This window comes from Aquarana catesbeiana, linkage group LG10, assembly GCF_042186555.1.
Source record: "Aquarana catesbeiana isolate 2022-GZ linkage group LG10, ASM4218655v1, whole genome shotgun sequence".
In the NCBI taxonomy this organism is placed as follows: Eukaryota; Metazoa; Chordata; class Amphibia; order Anura; family Ranidae; genus Aquarana; species Aquarana catesbeiana.
In genome coordinates, this window is record NC_133333.1 from 228,504,633 (window position 1) to 228,525,843 (window position 21,211).

The 21,211-nt window shown below is 44.6% G+C and overlaps 1 protein-coding gene across 1 annotated transcript in view; it reads right to left on the bottom strand.

Annotated features, from left to right (window-relative positions):
- Positions 1-323: 323 nt before the first annotated feature.
- Positions 324-21,211, bottom strand: part of LOC141111254 (indolethylamine N-methyltransferase-like) — a 79,112-nt gene continuing 58,224 nt past the window's right edge. The window contains exon 3 of the mRNA XM_073603397.1: positions 324-909. Within this exon, the coding sequence (XP_073459498.1) occupies positions 486-909 (424 nt within the window). The 3' untranslated portion in view covers positions 324-485. The remainder of the gene's footprint in view (positions 910-21,211) is intronic.

Below are 21,211 nucleotides of genomic sequence, written 5' to 3' on the forward strand. Positions count from 1 at the left end.
GGGAAATATAGCTGCCAGCCAGGACCCATCCCTGCCATCCTATACAACACTTAACACTCAATTTAATCTCCTATGTTTTTTCTCCTCGCAAACTTTTAATAATGTTTACGTATTGAACCTGATAATGTTATTTTTTTTATGTTTTCTAATATATTGTCCATACACTGTATCTGATATTGTATTTTTACATAATCTTTATCCATATTCTGATGAAAGGCACACAGTAAATGTCCTGAAATGCGTTGGTTATCAATAAATAGATAAAAAGATATATTGTATACATAAAAGGTTTACAATATTTTTCCAAGACAAGTCAACACACATTTAGATTCTGAATCTTTATTAAGATAGCGATATTTGTTAAAACAATTTAACACAGATTAATGCAAAATAACATTGCTGACTTTAGCGCAGCTGCTGTGATTTCTGACTGCCATTAGTAGGTCATTACATAATTCTATTTAGGTTTATTTGGCTCCAATCATCTACTCCCCTTTGCGTCCTACAATGAATAGCATAGCTTTATAATCAATGATATCGCTGACATTGCGTCTCCTCTGCACTGCATAGTAATCAATGACTAAACCCAGCTTACCAAAGGCGTTTTTCACAAACTCCTCATTAATTTTAAAACAATGGAACCGTTCTGCTCCAGCAAACCAGTACGTTGCATCTAATGACGCAATAAGTAACAGTTGGCCTCCGGGTTTTAGCAGCTTTATGATCTTCTCCAGATTCTTCATGTATTCATCTTCATTTTTACTGATAACTTCCAGTATCCACGCACTGATAATACAATCAGCAAGTGGTAGTAGCATGGGGGAAATTGTGTTTTCCTGTTCAAAATCACATTTCAAAATCTGCCTGATGGATGACCTTAGGCACATTTCTTTCTCCTGAAGTTGATCTCTGAAAGAAAAAAAAACACATAATATGGACATTACAGGAAATATTTCAATATACAGTGATGTGGCGTAATAAGCAATTCTGCCAAAATTCAGTTAGACTTTAATTTGACAAGTTAAAATAAAATTGTCATACTAGTGTAGCACTACCCCCGTAGGAGTTGCTAATGGCAGGGTTCCCCATTACTGCACAGCCAGTCACACAGCATTTCCTTCTCACATCCAGACACAGTGATCAGACCTTTGGCTTGTTTTTTGTTGTTTTGTTAGGTGATGATAACTTGGATGGGGTAATGGCAGTTCCGTCCTAATAGCATCATGGGCCCCTGGGCAAAGTAATGCACTGGGACCCCTATCAGCTTGCCTCAATTTACGAACCTACTTTCAAGAAATAGTTCATAGAATTAAACATAGATTCATTAGTACTTTCAATAAAATAAATAAAAAAAAAATCAAAGACTAAATCAACACAAAGCGCACAGTACACTGGGGAATGCAGAAGGGCACAGTACAGGAGGGGTCAGGAGGGCACAATATTAGGATCAGGAGGGCACAGTATAGGTTCTGGTACTCTTCCCAGAACACGGCCATCTTGGGACAGTTTAGTAAAAATCACCACTGTCCCAGCAAATCCGGGACAGTTGCCAAGTATGATGCCCAGGAGTGCCCTTGTATTAAGATGGCCCTGGGTAAGGGATTATGGGATACTCAACTTGAAAATGTCCAACAATTAAAACCAGGGACAACTTCCTCCCTATTGACAGATTTCTCTTCTTCCTTACACCTGCACAAACTTGGTTCCCTTGTACAGCTACTGCTGGTTCACTCCTAGGGGAACTAACAGTCTTTAGTTAGTTCAGCAACAGCCCGTTACAGGCTAGAAATAGGGATGAGCTTGATGTTCGGGTCGAACATACAGTAAGTTCGACTCGAACATTGGGTGTTCACCCGTTCGCCGAACAGCAAACATTATGGGGCATTCATGGAAAATTTGAGCGCCGCAGAATGCCCCATAATGCACTGCGAGATCGCAGTGCATTGCTGTATGATGATTGGCCAAAGCATGCTCCTGACCTGCATGCTTTGGCCAATCACATCACGCTCTGCTGAGAAAGCCATAATTGGCCAAAGGCAGGGTGCCTTAGTGGCAGTGTATTATATACATACATATACATACACACACACACACTCTGCATCCAGTGTAGCCTATATCTACATTGCATTCTTTGGTGTACTGTTTCTAATACACTTCAGGCAGTGTATTAATATATACAGTATCTCACAAAAGTGAGTACACCCCTCGCATCTTTGTAAATATTTTATTATACCTTTTCATGTGACAACACTGAAGAAATAATACTTTGCTACAATGTAAAGTAGTGATGTACAGCTTATATAGCAGTGTAAATTTGCTGTCCCCTCAAAATAACTCAACAAAAAGCCATTAATGTCTAAACCACTGGCAACAAAAGTGAGTACACCCCTAAGTGATAATGTCCAAATTGGGCCCAATTAGCGATTTTCCCTCCCTGGTGTCATGTGACTCGTTAGTGTTACAAGGTCTCAGGTGTGAATGGGGAGCAGGTGTGTTCAATTTGGTGTCATCACTCTCACTGTCTCATACTGGTCACTAAAAGTTCAACATGGCACCTCATGGCAAAGAACTCTCCGAGGATCTGAAAAAAAGGATTGTTGCTCTACATAAAGATGGTCTAGCCTATAAGAAGATTGCCAAGACCCTGAAACTGAGCTGCAGCACGGTGGCCAAGACCATACAGTGGTTTAACAGAACAGGTTCCGCTCAAAACAGACCTCGCCATGGTCAACCAAAGAAGTCGAGTGCACATGCTCAGCATCATATCCAGAGGTTGTCTTTCGGAAATAGATATAGGAGTGCCGCCAGCATTTATACAGAGGTCGAAGGGGTGGGGGTTCAACCTGTCAGTGCTCAGACCATACGCCACACACTGCATCAAATTGGTCTGCATGGCTGTTGTCCCAGAAGGAAGCCTCTTCTAAAGATGATGAACAAGAAAGCCCAAAAACTGTTTGCTGAAGACAAGCAGACTAAAGGCATGGATTACTGAAACCATGACCTGTGGTCTGATGAGACCAAGATAAACTTTTTTGGTTCAGATGGTGTCAAGCGTGTGTGGCGTCAACCAGGTGAGGAGTACAAAGACAAGTGTGTCTTGCCTACAGTCAAGCGTGATAGTGGGGGTGTCATGGTCTGGGGCTGCATGAGTGCTGCCGGCACTGGGGAGCTACAGTTCATTGAGGGAACCATGAATGCCAACATGTACTGTTACATACTGGAGCAGAGCATGATCCCCTCCCTTTGGAGACTGAGCCGCAGGGCAGAATTCCATCATGATAACGACCCAAAACACACCTCCGAGATTACCACTGCCTTGCTAAAGGAGCTGAGGGTAAAGGTGATGGACTGGCCAAGCAGGTCTCCAGACCTAAACCCTATTGAGTATCTGTGGGACATCCTCAAATGGAAGGTGGAGCAGTGCAAGGTCTCTAACATCTACCAGCTTCATGATGTCATCATGCAGGCGTGGAAGAGGACTCCAGTGGCAACCTGTGAAGCTCTGGTGAACTCCATGTCCAAGAGAGTTAAGGAAATGTTGGAAAATAATGGTGGCCACACAAAACATTGACACGTTGGGCCCAATTTGGACACTTTCACTTAGGGGTGTACTCACTTTTGTTGCCAGTGGTTTAGATATTAAATGGCTGTGTGTTGAGTTCTTTTGAGGGGACAGCAAATTTACACTGTTATACAAACTGTACACTCACTACTTTACATTGCAGCAAAGTGTTATTTCTTCAGTGTTGTCACATTAAAAGATATATTAAAATATTTACAAAAATGTGAGGGGTGTACTCACTTTTGTGAGGTACTGTATATACAGTCAGGTCCATAAATATTGGGACATTGACACAATTCTAATCTTTTTGGCTCTATACACCACCACAATGGATTTGAAATGAAACAAACAAGATGAGCTTTAACTGCAGACTTTCAGCTTTAATTTGAGGGTATTTACATCCAAATCAGGTGAACGGTGTAGGAATTACAACAGTTTGTATATGGGCCTCCCACTTTTTAAGGGACCAAAAGTAATGGGACAGATTAACAATCATCCATCAAACTTTCACTTTTTTTTATAAGCTTGTTTTTTTTTTTCCAAAAAGTTTATTAGAATTTCAAGTTATACAAACAAGCACAACAGATCTGTAATCATTACATCAGGTATAGATAGTTTTACAATGTACTGGGCAAATATCAATAAAGAGCACGTTTCAGAAATAGCACATCTATACACTTGAAATACAGTCTATACTTAGATTGTTCATGGTAAGCGTAGAGTATGGTGAACACCAACGTCGCTGCCGTACGACTTAGGAGGGTATTCCTCAGAAATCTTGCACCAGAGTGTCTGGTAAACCAAAGCAGGCCGTCCCATATCCCCAAAACCCCAGACCGGATCATACTGTGTTAGGGAGGGGCGATTATAGCTGTTAGGATTTAAAGCCATAGTAATAGAATACTCGTTGGAATAACTGGCCTTCACCATAAGCAAGATGGTTTGGTAAAGTAAGCCGTAAATAAGGAGCCGTCAGAAAAAGTATTTTTACATATTACCTTTAGGTAGTCCCTGCTTAGGAAGGTTGGGGCAATAGTATAAGGAGATAGTTTCTCCTTACTGCATGGAGGGTTAGCATGAGAAATTAGGGATTAGGGATGAGCTTCGAGTTCAAGTCGAACTCATGTTCGACTCGAACATCGGCTGTTCGCCAGTTTGCCGAACAGCAAACAATTTGGGGTGTTCGCGGCAAATTCGAAAGCTGCGGAACACCCTTTAAAAGTCTAATGGGAGAAATCAAAAGTGCTAATTTTAAAGGCTTATATGCATGGTATTGTAATAAAAAGTGTTTGGGGACCTGGGTCCTGCCCCAGGAGACATGGAACAATGCAAAAAAGCAGTGATTTTAATAATGCTTAAAGTGAAACAATAAAAGTGTAATATTCCTTTAAATTTCATACCTGGGGGGTGTCCTGCACCCCTTTACAGTATGCCTGTAAAGGGGCGCATGTTTCCCGTGTTTAGGACAGTCTGACAGCAAAATGACATTTCAAAGGAAAAAAAGTCATTTAAAACTACTCGCGGCTATTAATGAATTGCCAGTCCAACAATACACATAAAAGTTCATTGATAAAAATGGCATGGGAATTCCCCACAGGGGAACCCCAAACCAAAATTTAAAAAAAAAATGATGGTCCCCCTAAATTCCATACCAGGCCCTTCAGGTCTGGTATGGATATTAAGGGGAACCCCGGCCAAAATTTAAAAAAAAAATGGCGTGGGATCCCCCTCAAAATCTATACCAGACCCTTTAGGTCTGGTATGGATTTTAAGGGGAACCCCGCGCCAAATTTTTTTTAAAAAATGGCGTGGGGTCCCCCCAAAAATCCATACCAGACCCTTATCCAAGCACGCAACCTGGCAGGCCGCAGAAAAAGAGGGGGGACGAGAGAGCACCCCCCCTCCTGAACCGTACCGGGCCACATGCCCTCAATATTGGGAGGGTGCTTTGGGGTAGCCCCCCAAAACACCTTGTCCCAATGTTGATGGGGACAAGGGCCTCATCCCCACAACCCTTGCCCGGTGGTTGTGGGGGTCTGTGGGCAGGGGGCTTATCAGAATCTGGAAGCCCCCTTTGACAAGGGGACCCCCAGATCCCGGCCCTCCCCCCTGTGTCAAATAGTAAGAGGGTACAACAGTACTCCTACCATTTCACAAAAAAACTGTCAAAAATGTTAAAAATGACAAGAGACGGTTTTTGACAATTCCTTTATTTAAATGCTTCTTCTTTCTTCTATATTCCTTTGGTTTCTTCCTCCATCTTCTTCTTCTTCTGGTTCTTCTGGTTCTTCCTCTGGTGTTCTTGTTCGGCATCTTCCTCCGCTCCGTCTTCTTCCCTTCTTCTCGGGCCGCTCCGCATCCACCATGATGGGAGGCTCCCGCTGTGTGATGCTACTCCTCTTCTGATGGTTCTTAAATAATGAAGGGCGGGGCCACCCGGTGACTCTGTCCCCTCTGACACACGGGGACTTGACGGGGACTTCCCTGTGGCATTTCCTGTGATGTCAGAGGGGGCGGGGCCACCCGTTACGTAACATATTATTCTGGTGATATGGCATGCCCATTGATATTTGTGTAGGTCAGGGAGGCCCAATCCCCCTTTGGGGATAGTTATTTGGTTCCAACTAATTCTCGGGCATCCAGTTGCCCAAATGAAACTCCTGCAGATTCGTTTGTAATGAGTGAAGAAAGACAAGGGGATTTTAGTTGGGACTGTCTGAAAAAGATATAAGATTCTGGGCAAGATGTTCATTTTTATTATTGCTAAAAGACCAAACAATGAAAAATTCCCTGGTGACCTTTTGTGGAGGTCTTGTTGGATAGTTTTGATTATTGGAACATAATTCCTGTCGTACAATTCAGTCAGTTTCGCTGAGATTTGTATACCTAAATAAGTAAGTGCTTGTTGTTCCCATCCAAACGGGAAATTGGTCTGACATTGAGAAACCAGTGTGGAAGGAAGGGAAATATTTAGTGCTTTTGATTTTGCAAAGTTTATCTGTAAGTTAGATATAGATTTAAAGAGGGTAAATTCCTTAAGCAGGTTGGGGGTGGTGGTAATGGGGTCAGTGATTTTACAGGTTTTGTTTAGAACATTAATGCCCTTAATGTTTGGGTTCGCTCTTATTTTGCGTAGCATGGGTTCAAGAGTGAGCACAAAAATTAGGGGGGAGAGGGGCATCCCTGGCGTGTGCCGTTCGAGATGGAGAAGTGCTCGACAGGCGGCCGTTGACTCTAATTTTGGCTGTGGGAGTAGAGTATAATGCCTTTATTAAGTGAAGGAAGTGGGCTGGGAAACCCATAGCCTGTAATGTAGCCGATATGTAGTCCCATGCCACCCTGTCAAACGCCTTCTCCTCATCGAGGGAAAGAAAAAAGCCTTGTGTGGAGGTATTTGTGAGCCATTGATGAATGTTTAATGCTTTTATGGTGTTATCCCTGGCTTCTCGTCCAGGGATAAAACCTATCTGGTCCAATGAGATCAGTTTGGGGAGTAGGGGTAGTATGCGGTTAGCAAGAATTTTAGCGTAAAGTTTCACGTCCACATTCAAAAGGGATATGGGTCGCTAGTTAGATACTATCGTGACGTCTTTGCCTGGTTTGGGTATGAGTGTTATGTGGGCTTCGAGGATATCTTTGTTAGCTTGAGGAGATGATGATAAAGAGTTAAATGCCTTTGTGAAGTGGGAGGTGAGTATGTTAGAAAAAGTCTTATAATAGCTCACCGTTAGGGCATCCGGTCAGTGGCTTTTACCCGTTTTAAGTTGTTTTAGGGCAGTAAGGGTTTCGTCCACCATGATCTAGGGTGATCTATGTTCGCCGAGTCCTCAGTTGAAATGGACGTTGGACAATATTGTTTTAAAAAGGCGTTAAGCAGCGCAGTCCTGCTGTTGATGCATCCCGTTGTGTGAGGGGAAGGCAGGTTATAGAGTTTAGAGAAATAGTGGACAAACTGGTCTGCAATATCTTCTGTGGTCACGTGAGCACGTCCTAGGGGATCCTTAATCATGTGAATGGTCCAAGATGCCTTTTTATGTTGCAGGGCTCTCGCTAACAGTTTTCCTGGTTTGTTCCCAAACTCATAAAACAGTTTCTGTGTTAGTAGATATTTGCGTTTCAATGTTTTGCCCAACTCCTCTAATGGGGCATACACACGGTCGGACTTTTCGGCTACAAAAGTCCGACGGACGCCGACGGACCAAATCAGGCGGACAATTAGATCGTGTGTGGGCCTCCCCGGACTTTCAGCGGACGTTTCCAGTCACAAATCTGATAGACTTTAGATTTGGAACTTGCTTCAAATCTATACGTCGTAACTCCGCCGTACCCAGAAATCCGCTCGTCTGTATGCTAGTCCGACGGACAAAAAACGACGCTAGGGCAGCTATTGGCTACTGGCTATCAACTTCCTTATTTTAGTCCAGTGTACGTCATCACGTACGAATCCGTCGGACTTTGGTGTGATCGTGTGTAGGCAAGTCCGGTCATTAGAAAGTCCGCCAAAAGTCCGTCGAAAGTCTGTCGGACAGGCTGTCGGACTTTTGTAGCTGAAAAGTCCGACCGTGTGTACGCCCCATAAGAGTTCTTTTCTAGCCTGTATGAGGTCAACCAGGACAATAACTTGTCTTCATTCCATGATATATCAAAGTACCGTGGCGTCAATATTTATATGTGGTTTTTAGCATGCCTTGCATTTATGCTATTTTGTGTATGCATTTTTTGTCAATGAGTATGCTGTATAAGATCTCGCAAGGTACAGTAAAATGTTCTTTGCAATGACTGCTTTTTGTTATACATCTCTCATTCAAAGTCCCCAAAAAAACACCTTTTTTGTTGGATATTATGTAATAAACTCATACAAGCAATACTGTGTTTTACAGTGCCATGCAACAGTATTCACCCCCCTTGGCATTTTATCTATTTGCTACATTACAGCCTTTAGTTCATTTTTTAAAATTTGAATTATATGTGATGGATCAGAACACAATAGTCTAAGCCGGTGAAGTAAAATTAGAAAAATATATACATAAAACAATTTTTCAGAAATAAAAAACTGATAATTGGCATATGCGTATGTATTCATCCCCTTTGTTATGAAGACCATAAAAAGCTCTGGTGCAACCAATTACCTTCAGAATTCACATAATTAGTGAAATGATGTCCACCTGTGTGCAATCTAAGTGTCACATGATCTGTCATTACATATACACACCTTTCTGAAAGGCCCCAGAGGCTGCAACACCTAAGCAGGAGGCACCACTAACCAAACACTGCCATGAAGACCAAGGAACTCTCCAAACAAGTAAGGGACAATGTTGTTGAGAAGTACAAGTCAGGGTTAGGTTATAAAAAAATATGCAAATCTTTGATGATCCCTAAGAGCACCATCCAATCTATCATAACCAAATGGAAAGAACATGGCACAACAGCAAACCTGCCAAGAGACAGCCGCACACCAAAACTCACGGACCGGACAAGGAGGGCATTAATCAGAGAGGCAGCACAGAGACCTAAGGTAACCCTGGAGGAGCTGCAGAGTTCCACAGCAGAGACTGGAGTATATGTACATAGTACGACAATAAACCATATGCCATAGAGTTGGGCATTATGGCAAAGTGACCAGAAGAAAGCCATTACTTTCAGCAAAAAACAAAATGGCATGTTTTGAGTTTGAGAAAAGGCATGTGGGAGACTCCCAAAATGTGTGGAGGAAGGTGCTCTGGTCTGATGAGACTAAAATTGAACTTTTTGGCCATCAAAGAAAACATTATGTCTGGCACAAACCCAACACATCACCCAAAGAACACCATCCCCACAGTGAAACATGGTGGTGGTAGCTTCATGTTGTGGAGATGTTTTTCAGCAGTCGGGACTTGGAAACTGGTCTGAGTTGAGAGAAAGATGGATGGTGCTAAATAAAGGGATATTCTTGAGAAAAACCTGTACCACTCTGTGTGTGATTTGAGGCTAGGACGGAGGTTCACCTTCCAGCAGGACAATGACCCCAAACACACTGCTAAAGCAACATTTGAGTGGTTCAAGGGGAAACATGTAAATGTGTTGGAATGGCCTAGTCAAAGCCCAGACCTCAATCCAATAGAAAATCTGTGGTCAGACTTAAAGATTGCTGTTCACAAGCGCAAACCATCCAACTTGAAAGTGCTGGAGCAGTTTTGCAAGGAGGAATGGGCCAAAATCCCAGTAGTAAGATGTGGCAAGCTCAGAGACTTATCCAAAGCGACTTGGAGCTGTGATAGCCGCAAAAGGTGGCTCTACAAAGTATTGACTTTAGGGGGGTGAATAGTTATGCACATTGACTTTTTCTGTTATTTTGTCCTATTTGTTGCTTGCTTCACAATAAAAAAAAATCTTCAAAGTTGTGGGCATGTTCTGTAAATTAAATGATGCAAATCCTCAAACAATCCATGTTAATTCCAGGTTGTGAGGCAACAAAACCCGAAAAATGCCAAGGGGGTGAATACTTTTGCAAGGCACTGTATATCCTATGTGCTTGCTCTATATAGTGATTGGCCTCATTCAAAGTCCCCCTGACCAAAATTCTCTTTCTTTCTGTCCATATTTGGGATGGAGGCCAATTACTGATGGTGCCACGAACCACATAATTTTTCTCTTTCAATATGGAGGGAACAGCATCTCACACAACCTTCTGCCTCTTCGTAGAGGCTCATCCCAGTTTTACTGCTTACAGAAATGCTAGCCCACCTGGCTGCCACCAGCCCATTTGGCTGCTTTCTCTTCTCAGTCCTCCCAACTGACACACATGGAGACTCCCCAGGGCAAGGTTGGATGAAGAGTTGGCAGACTACTGTCTATAAGAGAGCACTGCTACAGCTGGAAGTCTCTCCCCTTGTCTGTCCCTGCACTGTGTTGATCTACTCGCTGTCTCTCTTTGCTCTCACTGCCTCTCTAGCTAGGGTCCCTCCAACTGCCTCCTGTAGTGGGATCCTTCCAGGTTTGCCTACTGAACTCTAGCCTGAGGCAAAGCCCCTCCTGGCAGGGGTCCCTCAAGGGCTACCGACAAACTCTCTTCAACACTGCTTCTCCATCTGCCACCCATCTCCTTTGCTGGCATAGGTCATTAGTTCCCTGTCAGGCCCCCAACCTGGGGATTGGCTAAGGATCCCTAAATATTCAAGGCAAACTCTCCTAGCTTCCGTCCACTATCTTCCAGAATGTTCTCCAACATTCTAGAAACAGGGTGGGGGCATCAGAGAGCTGCTAGGATGAGTCATTTAGCCTTGGCCTCTAATAACCCTGACTTAGATCCAGTGACCCAGGTTTATCCCTGGGCTAGACAATAGTTTGCCTACTCTCCATTCTAGTAGCACGCACTGGAGGGTGCTACACTAGGATTTTAAAATTAAATTACATTGCAGTCAACAGGAGGTCATATTTTATGTTTAACACAAAGACAATTTAAAAAAATAAAAATTTTCTTGCATGTGATTGAATGATAGAAGTCAGTAGACCTTCACTTTATTCGCTAAGTGCAGGGTAAAATTCCCTTGCAAAGTACAACTTCCTTTGCAATGTCTATTTGTCTTTAGGAAATTAACTCCAAAAAGTGTAATAATAGCACCCTAAAAAACAGAGGCTCCGTCTCTCTGAAGTTTGGCCCCCTCCTCCTTCCTCCACCACCGGACCAATTAGAAAGCACAGCCCACTTTGCACATGCGCAGTAGGGACCTGGCTGTGAAGTCGAAAAGCTTCACTGCTGGAGTTCCCTTACCTTGAATGGCGGCGGCTGCACCCGACACCGCAAGATCCCTTAACCTCCCTGACGGTATTCCTGAGTGTGGCTCGGGGTTAAATTTCAGTACCATTAGCGGTAACCCCGAGCCACACTCGGGATTACACCTCAGGATTCTGGTGCAGGTTACTTACCATGTCCCCTGGATCCTGCGATGTCCCCCCGCGCTGTCTGCAGTCTCCATCCTCTGCCCGAAGCCTCTCTATGCCAGGCTCCGTTCCCTGCGAGTGTCGCGATGCACGGGGGCGGAGCCTGGCGGCAAATTAAAAAAAATTTAAAAATCATAACACATACAGTACTGTAATCTTACAGATTACAGTACTGCATGAAATCATTTCACTTCCCTTTTGTCCCGAGTGCTCTGGCCCATGCCCTGCATATATAAAACACCAAATTTCTATGCAAAATAATTGTACCGCTTTGAGACACAAAAATCTGAAATAATCATACCACCAGAGAGGTTAACAGATAAGTGTCCATATATTAAAAGTTATCAGCTGCAGTATTTGTAGCTGCTGACTTTTTTTTTTTTCGTGGGGAGGCTGGACCTCCTCTTTAAGTTCATTCTCTTAACTGATTATTCACTGTGATTGTATTTCAATACATTTTACCTTCGACTAAATACATTTCTAATTTTTGCATTCTGCCTAATAGTACTTTCCTGTGCATGGCATAGCAGCATACTGATGGGTCAAACCTTACAAGGCTACAAGACCGACTACTCCATAAATAAAAAATAAAAAACTCTACCTAGCACCAGAATCCTTTTTTTCTTATTTATCCTCACAGTAATAGGATGCAGCTACTGTCCCTAGCAAGAAATTCATTACTAAAGAAATACATTTTTTTTACCATTTTTACCATTACCTGACTTCATACCTTTGGTCCATTTCAGGCAAGTCCTCTGAAACTCTCCTCCATGAATTCCTCATACCACAGGTGCTAAAGGTGTCCCCCATGAGGAACCCTATTCTGGTGGTTGTGGGGGTATTGTGTAATAAGCAGGTAACAAGTAATGTGGTGTTCTATTAATGAAGCACAGGACATGTGTCCAGGGCTGTCTTTAATATGGATTGGACTTGGACCCTGGGCAAACATTTTCTTTGCCCCCCCCCCCCCCCAGCAATTTTGCTCTTCACCCCAACATCTCAGTTCCCCTTATCACATCACAGCACCCCATTACATTGCGGCCATTTCTACATCATAGTGCCCCTCTACAAATCACAGTGCCCCATTACATTAGAGTCCCCTTCATGTCATAGTGCCCCTTTACACATCACAGCACCCCAATTACATTGCAGCCATTTTCTTATCACAATGTATACTAGTGCATTATGACTTAAACCTGTAGTGTTTTAATTTGTAAATTACTTTACTACCACTTTAGGCCTGGTTCACCTGTATGTGAGTTGGCGGCCCAGATTTGCACAGGCACAGCAGCCCATTCATTTCAATGAGTTGCCATGCCTGTGTTACATGCAGAAAAAAGGTGCATACAGCATTTGAACCCCTTCAATACTGGGCACTTTTACCCCCTTTCTGCCCAGGTCAAATTTTCAGCTTTCAGCGTTGTCACACTTTGGATGACAATTGCGCGGTCATATAACACTGTACCCATAAGCAATTTTTATAATTTTTTTTCACACAAATAGAGCTTTCTTTTGGTGGTATTTAATCACCTCTGGCTTGTTTTTTTTTTTTTTTGCACTACAAATAAAAAAAGACAATTTAAAAAAAAAATTTTTTTCTTTGTTTCTGTTATAAAATTTTGTAAATAAGTACATTTTCTCCTTCACTGACGGGCACGGATGAGGCAGCACTGATGGGTACCGATGAGGCAGCACTAATATGCGGCACTGATAGGTGACACTGTTATGCAACACTGATGGGCACTAAAAGGTGGCACTAATAGGGGGCACTGATGGGCACTAATAGGTGGCACTGATGGGCAGTACTGTTTGGCACTGATGGGCAGCAGTAATGGGTGGCAATGATGGGCACCGATGGGCAATGATGGGCACTAATAGATGGCACTGATAAGGAGTCAATGATAGGCATTACTAATGAGCACTGATTTGCATACTTTATTGCCACTGATTGGCATATGATGTGGGTACAGTTGGCACTATTTGACATACAGGTGGGCTACTGATGGGCATCACTAGCAGGCACTGGTGGGCATTGCTGATTGATCTGCACTGATAATCAGCGTAGACCCCCCCTGTCAGGAGATCCGCCAATCAGCTCTCCTCTACCCACACCTTGTCAGCCTGAATAGAGGAAAGCCAATAAACGGCACTTCCTAGTTACCACTGTGATCAGCTGTGATTGGGCACAGCTGGTCACATGGTAAAGAGCCTATGTCAGAGGCTCTTTACCTAGACCAGAAATTCAGTGTGTTGGATCGACACACCACACCACAGATCACCGCGCTGCATGCCCCTGGGATGCGCAAGAGTGGCTGCAACCACTTTCTGGCCGTCATTCTGCTATATGGTGGGCAAGAAGTGGTTAAAAATGCAGTGCCTTGAAATCCATTCTGCTTTTGCACCATGCAACTTACCTGCAGTCTCTGCACATACAAACGCACTGTGTTTTTAAGTACATGGCCCACGCATCTAAAAACACAGCAAGTTTGCTGGTGCAGGAACTGCAGGTAAATCGCATGGTGCAAAAGCAGAAAAGGTTTCAAGACCACTTGATTTTTAAAATGCTGCATGCACCTTTTTTTCTGCAGGAAACGCAGGCATGGCAGCCCATTCAAATGATTGTGCCAGGGGAAAATCACATCCATGTAAACCAGGCCTAAAATAAGCCCATCAAGCAATAAAATACAGTACTTATATGTGATAGAGTCTTGCGAGCTACTCAAGAACCAAAAGTAATTATACATGTACTAGAAACACAGAATGGGTGTGTGAAAGGTATTCAAAAGACCAGCTGCTAGCACTGATCACATCCCCATATGCATGTGCAAAAAATAAATATATAAGAGTGCAGCTCTGAATCATGAAATATAAACAAACACATATCAAAAATCATTGAATCAAACAACATATAAAGTGCATAATAAAATGTCCATACAATAAAGTGCAAAAATAATAGTCCATAATAAATAAGTGAACTTTCCACAAATGTATATTGATTGATGAATGACTAAATGCAATTGTAAAAACCTATATGTAAAACTTCCAGACCACCAACGAATCACCTCACACGTGCTCCCCCCAATGGGTATAGGCTCACCTCTGGGATTGCGACCCCCATTTTAGCAGGGTCAAAAATGCCTGTGAGCCACCCCAGGACTCAGTGAGTTATCCAACACAGCTGGCTCCTAAACTTCTCCCAAGATCTCCTCCTCAGTATGTCAGCAGCAGAGTCTATGCAGAGAGAAAGACTCCAATAGTGCTTGAATTGTTTAAAACACTTTAACATGCGTTCATTAAAATGTACAGGGTTCTCACAATATGCGAGTGCTTCCAGCACACCACACTAATAAGAGCATAGGTTTAAAGCGCAACATAGAGCCACACATCCAAAATCTTGATCAGCTCCTCAAATCACTATAGAGCCCGAGTGCCTTCACCGTCCTAGCCCCTCCCCTACGTGTGTTCGACACAGGGTCACATGTCTTCCTCAGGGGGAACTCTGATTGATCTGGTGGCCCATGCTGCATGCTCTGTAATAAATACAGCCACAGCCTGGACTGGTCAGGGTTTTGAAAAGCTACATATGGGGAGTCAGGGGAGGAGAAAGGCCTACCTGGTCCTCCTTGCCAGCTCATCTCTGATCACCATTTGCAGGCGGGCTCACACCAGTGCTGTTGGCTGCCACAATTTACCACCCAGCACTCTGACATCGGCTCCACTGCGCAGTCCTACCCGAGGACTCCGATGTACAGGAAGCACGGCACACATAGAGAGGGGTGGGGTCAGAGCATTAGTGGAGCTCAAGGCCCCGCCAGCCCACGGCCTGCTCCTTGCTTGAGAATATGCAGCACTGCACGCTGATGCTGGCTGCCTGTGTCACTGTCTGCAGCGCTGATGGGGGTCTTGATTTGTGGACAGCGCAAGCTTAAGGGGCAGCTCTGCTTTGGGCCCCAAAACAATGATAGGGCCCTGGCAGGCTGCCCCGTTTACCCTGCGGTAAAGACAGACCTGCACATGTGCCATGCTTTTATTTCCATGCTTTCAAACAGGCTTCCTGAGCCAGTGCATATGGAGATCATTACTTTAGATAAGCCAAATTGGCTCTAGGTATTAAATCTGCAAAAGCAGCTGGACATGGGAACTTGGATCACAATATGTCAGATGTCAGCACTCAAGGCTGCAGAGCTCATTTTCAGGATATTCTAGTCCAGGGCAAATAGCCAAGGTCAGAAATAGTAACAGTCTTCAATATTCTGGAACTTTGAGCAGCATGACAGACATTGTACTTCTTTGTTTCTCTAATCAGGAATAAGAAAACTTTAATTCAAACAAACAACAAGATGGTAGTGTCTTATTTTCTGAAGCAAGAGACAATGAAATGCAACACCATCTACTACAAAGCCAAAGTACTAGACTAAATGAAGTACTGGTTCTCTTCCCAAACAGACAATAGGTATACTCAACTAGAAAGAGAGATTACTCCAGGACATAACCTTCCAGCTTTAGCAATGGCAGTCTGCACCATAGCCCATCAATTCCTCCTTACTTGACCATTCAAGCCACTACGGCAATGTGGCCCTCACCGACGAGGCAAAACTTTGCTGAAACACCAGTTTGTACACTTACAATACCCTTAGCATCCCATGAATACCTAATCCCAGGGGTTATCCACTCAATGCTGGGCAAAAAAGGGGGAGCATTACTCCACAGCTGATATAACAGATCCAGATGCATTGCACAGGTGCAACATTTACCAAATACAGCACTACAAAACCTCGAACCAAGCCCACCCCATAGAATTACCTCTAACAATATGGAACTACTTAAGGAACAAAAATACAAGTAAAACTAAAGGGATATCCTCCCCTCTATGCATACAAGCTAAACTACCAAACATGGTAAAATGGGAACGAGATCTGCAAAATGAATTTACATTACACCAATGGCAGTTAGCTATACATTATAGTAGTAAATCGTCAGCATGTGTAGACCACTGGGACAACACCCAGAAAATACTCCACAGATGGTACCTCACACCTTTACGTATAAACAAAATGGACCCAAATACCTCACCATTATGCTGGGAGATTGCTATGGTACTGGCAATCTCCTTCATACACTCTTGAATTGTGTAGTGATACGTCCTTTCTGGGAAGAGGTCTCGTCTCTTATCCAAGAAATTACAGGGCACAATTGCACCTTAACCCCATCATTAGCCATACTGAGCCTGGGGATTGAGCAGTTCCCCCCTCTAACGAGGAAAGTGGTCATTCATATACTCTTTGCCACACGTATTAGCCTAGCGAAAGAATGGTGCTCTAAGACATCTCCAAAAATTGAGGAGGTAATCTCCAGACTGAATACACAATACACAATGGAAAGTTGTTTGCATATAAAGAAGGGAGAGCCTTGGGATTTCATAAATTTTGGGATATCTGGAGAAATTCTCCAAAAGCCACCTCACATTTATGATGTACGATTTATTCATCCAAAGAATGATGATAACTGATGTAAACGTGTAAAGTGTTCACCCTCCAGTGGTAGTACTGATTGATGATAACTCCAGCTTTCTAGAGGCGACAGTATATATGAGCTGAGAACTGCTAGAAAATGTGTATAGCTCTACACCCTAAGCATGAGTTTATATGTTTGCTTATCAACAAATACCACTAAGCACAAGCAGCATTGATGTGACCGAGCACAAGAGCCCTTCTCCAAGGGTCGGGGTGGGCCTCATACTAATGTATGACCAAAAGCCTGCTCACAGTGTGAACCCAGATGGGGTGACAGGTTGTAGCTCAAAGCAAAACCATTATTTATTGCATTATAAAAGGGCCGGCATATGATAAGCTACGTTTCAACATTGAAATCCCCTCTTGTGTTAATACTTTGTATAACTAATATTTTGTACGAAATGCAACTTATAATGTAATGTACACTATGAAAATCAATAAAAAACTATGGTTAAAAAAAAAAAAAAAAAGAAAGAAATGCAACACCATCCTGAAGGAGTCCAAGCCAATTTTTCTCTGAGCACAGAACAATCTCTTAGACCTTAAAGCGGAGTTTCACCCAAAAATGGAACTTCCGCTTTTCGGAATCCTCCCCCCCTCCGGTGTTACATTTGGTACCTTTCAGGGGGGAGGGGGGAGCAGATACCTGTCCAATACAGGTATTTTGCTGCCACTTCCGGGCATAGATAGCCGAGCCACCCGCGGGTATCTACGCCACTTCCAGCGGCTTCCCCGTCCCCCCTTCTGTCTTCTGGGAGAGACACAGCTCCCAGAAGACAGCAGGGACCAGTGGGATCGCACAGCGCGAGTCGCGCATGCGCAGTAGGGAACCAGGAAGTGAAGCCGCAAGGCTCATGTGAATGAGTATCGGGTACATAGTAACACTACCCATTCATCAAAAAAGTGTAAAAGTGTAATAAAAACAAGTTTTTGACAAATCCTTTATTAAAAAATTAAAAAATAGTGTCCCTCAATGTAAATCCATCATCATTTACGCCACCCGCCGCACCGCCGACCCCCAAAAATAATTGTTTTTTTATAAAATGCTTTGCCTCCTGGGATGGCCTCCCGCCAAATGCCTGCTCTGCACTTTGAGATTTCTTATATGGCTAATGCCGCGTACACACGGTCGGACTTTCCGGCATACTTGGTCCGGCGGACCAGAGTGTGCCGGACAATCCGCCCGTGTGTGGGCGGCGGCGGACTTTTCCGGCGGACTTCTTCCCAAAAGCCTGCCGGACCTAGATTTGAAACAAGTTTTAAATCTTTCCGTAGGACTCAGTTTCGGGCGGAAAGTCCGCTCGTGTGTGTGCTGGTCCGACGGAAAGCCCGCTCGTGTGTAGGCTGGTCCGACGGACCAGATACGACGCGAGGGCAGGGTATTGCATCTCGCGCTCTCTGCAATAGGAAAAACAAATCTTCCTATTGCGGTGAGCGCGGTGCATGCCAGGCCCTTAGGTCTGGTATGGATTATAAAGGGAACCCCGCTACGCCGAAAAAACGGCGTGGGGTCCCCCCTAAAATCCATACCAGACCCCCGATCCGAGCACGCAGCCTGGCCGGTCAGGAAAGGGGGTGGGGACGAGCGAGCGCCCCCCCCTCCTGAACTGTACCAGGCCGCATGCCCTCAACATGGGGGGTGGGTGTTTTGGGGGAGGGGGGCGCCCTGCGGGGCCCCCCCACCCCAAAGCACCTTGTCCCCATGTTGATGAGGACAAGGGCCTCTTCCCGACAACCCTGGCCGTTGGTTGTCGGGGTCTGCGGGCGGGGGGCTTATCGGAATCCGGGAGCCCCTTTTAATAAGGGGGCCCCCAGATCCCGGCCCCCCACCCTATGTGAATGAGTATGGGGTACATGGTACCCCTACCCATTCACCTAGGGAAAAAGTGTAAGTAATAAAACACACTACACAGGTTTTTAAAATATTTTATTAGACAGCTCCGGGGGGGGATCTTCCTCCAGCTTCGGGGGTCTTCTTCCGGCTTCGGGGGTCCCTCCGCTTCATCTTCTCCCGGCATCCGGTTGGTTCTTCTCCGCTCTCTTCTCCCGGTGTTCCTGTTCTTCGGCCGGCTCCTCTGCTGTCTTCAGGTAGCTCTCTTGCCAGCAGAGGTCCGGACTTGTGGGCTTCTGGGCTTCTGGGCTTCTGGGCTTCTTGTCTTCTCTTCCCCAGATGTTGACACGACGCTCTCTCCGGCTGGACTGCTCTCCGAGGGCTGCGTTGTGACTTATATAGGCGGAGACCCCGCCCCCTTTTGATGTCACAGTCCCTGGGCATGCTGGGACTGTGACGTTTTAGGGGGCGTGGTCAACATCACCCAGTGACCACGCCCCCTAAAACGTCACAGTCCCAGCATGCCCAGGGACTGTGACATCAAAATGGGGCGGGGTCTCCGCCTATATAAGTCACAACGCAGCCCTCGGAGAGCAGTCCAGCCGGAGAGAGCGTCGTGTCAACATCTGGGGAAGAGAAGACAAGAAGCCCAGAAGCTCAGAAGCCCAGAAGCCCACAAGTCCGGACCTCTGCTGGCAAGAGAGCTACCTGAAGACAGCAGAGGAGCCGGCCGAAGAACAGGAGCACCGGGAGAAGAGAGCGGAGAAGAACCAACCGGACGCCGGGAGAAGATGAAGCGGAGGGACCCCCGAAGCCGGAAGAAGACCCCCGAAGCCGGAGGAAGATCCCCCCCCGGAGCTGTCTAATAAAATATTTTAAAAACCTGTGTAGTGTGTTTTATTACTTACACTTTTTCCCTAGGTGAATGGGTAGGGGTACCATGTCCGGTCGTGTGTGGGCAAGTCCGTCCGTTTTAAAGTCCGGCGCACCTGGCGGACAAAGTCCGTCGGAAAATGTGCCGGACCAAGTAGGATAGAAAGTCCGACCGTGTGTACGTGGCATAAGGGGTGGGCCCACCTGTCTACGTCACCCAGGGGCCCATTGTGACAACACAGACACAGCATTAGGGATGGGCCGAACACCCCCAGGTTCGGTCAGCATCCAGAACATGCGAATGAACCAAAAGTTTGTGCGAACATTCGAACACCGTTAAAGTCTATGGGACTCGAGCGTGAAATCAAAGTGCAAATTTTAAAGGCTAATATGCAAGATATTGTCCTAAAAAGGGTTTGGGGACCTGGGTGCTGCCCCAGGGGGCATGTATCAATGGAAAAAAAAGTTTTAAAAACTGACGTATTTTCGGGAGCAGTGATTTTAATGATGCTTAAAGTGAAAAAATAAAAGTGAAATATTCCTTTAAATATTGTACCTGGGGGATGTCAGTAGTATGCCTGTAAAGTGGCACGTGTTTCCCATGCTTAGAACAGTCCCTGCACAAAATGACATTTCTAAACTAATAAAAGTCATTTAAAACTGCTTGAGGCTTTAATGTAATGTCAGGTCTCGGCAATAGGGATGAAAATCAGTGAGACAAATGGCATGGGTACCCCCCAAGCGTATTACCAGGCCCTTTGGGTCTTGTATGGATATTAAGGGGAACCCCGCACCCAAATTTAAAAAAGAAAAGGCGTTGGGCCCCCAGGCCCTATATAGGCTGAACAGCAATATACAGGTGGTGCAAACAAGACAGGGACTGTAGGTTTGTTCTTATGTAGAATCTGTTTGTAATTTGGAACAGGTGCATTTTGTAAGTGTAGCTCCAGCTAAAAAATCTATTTTAAAGCTTTTTGGAAAACATAGGGAAGGGTTATCACCTCTGTAACATTTGTTTTGCAGTCTGTGCCCCTGTTTAGAAGATTTCACCTCACTTTCTGTCCCAATGACAATTGGATTTTGAAAATTTGGGGTTTTTAAAGGAAACAAGGATTGATGATAAATCAGTGGATGAGACACCTTTTTTTCCCATATTAAATCTTACAGGAGAGAATTTCCCTTCCTAGGGGTAGATTTCCTCTCACTTTCTGTTGTCTCCCTCCGTTTGCAAGTAGGAGTCGTTTGTAAGTCGGATTTTTGAAAATAGGGGACCGCCTGTATATACTATACGGCCTGCCCTATACACTCTGCAGAAAATTGGGCCTTAGGTGTTGGTGGTACCAGAACACTGTAAGCCCTCACAGTTACTCTTGGTGGACTCTGGAGTGGGCCCTGCTGTGAAATATTATATTAAGAATTGTAATTACATGCCCCTGTTAAACAGGGGCAGAAAAATTGGGGCTTAGGCGGTGGTGGTGTCACAACACTGTAAAGCCTCACAGATACTTTTGT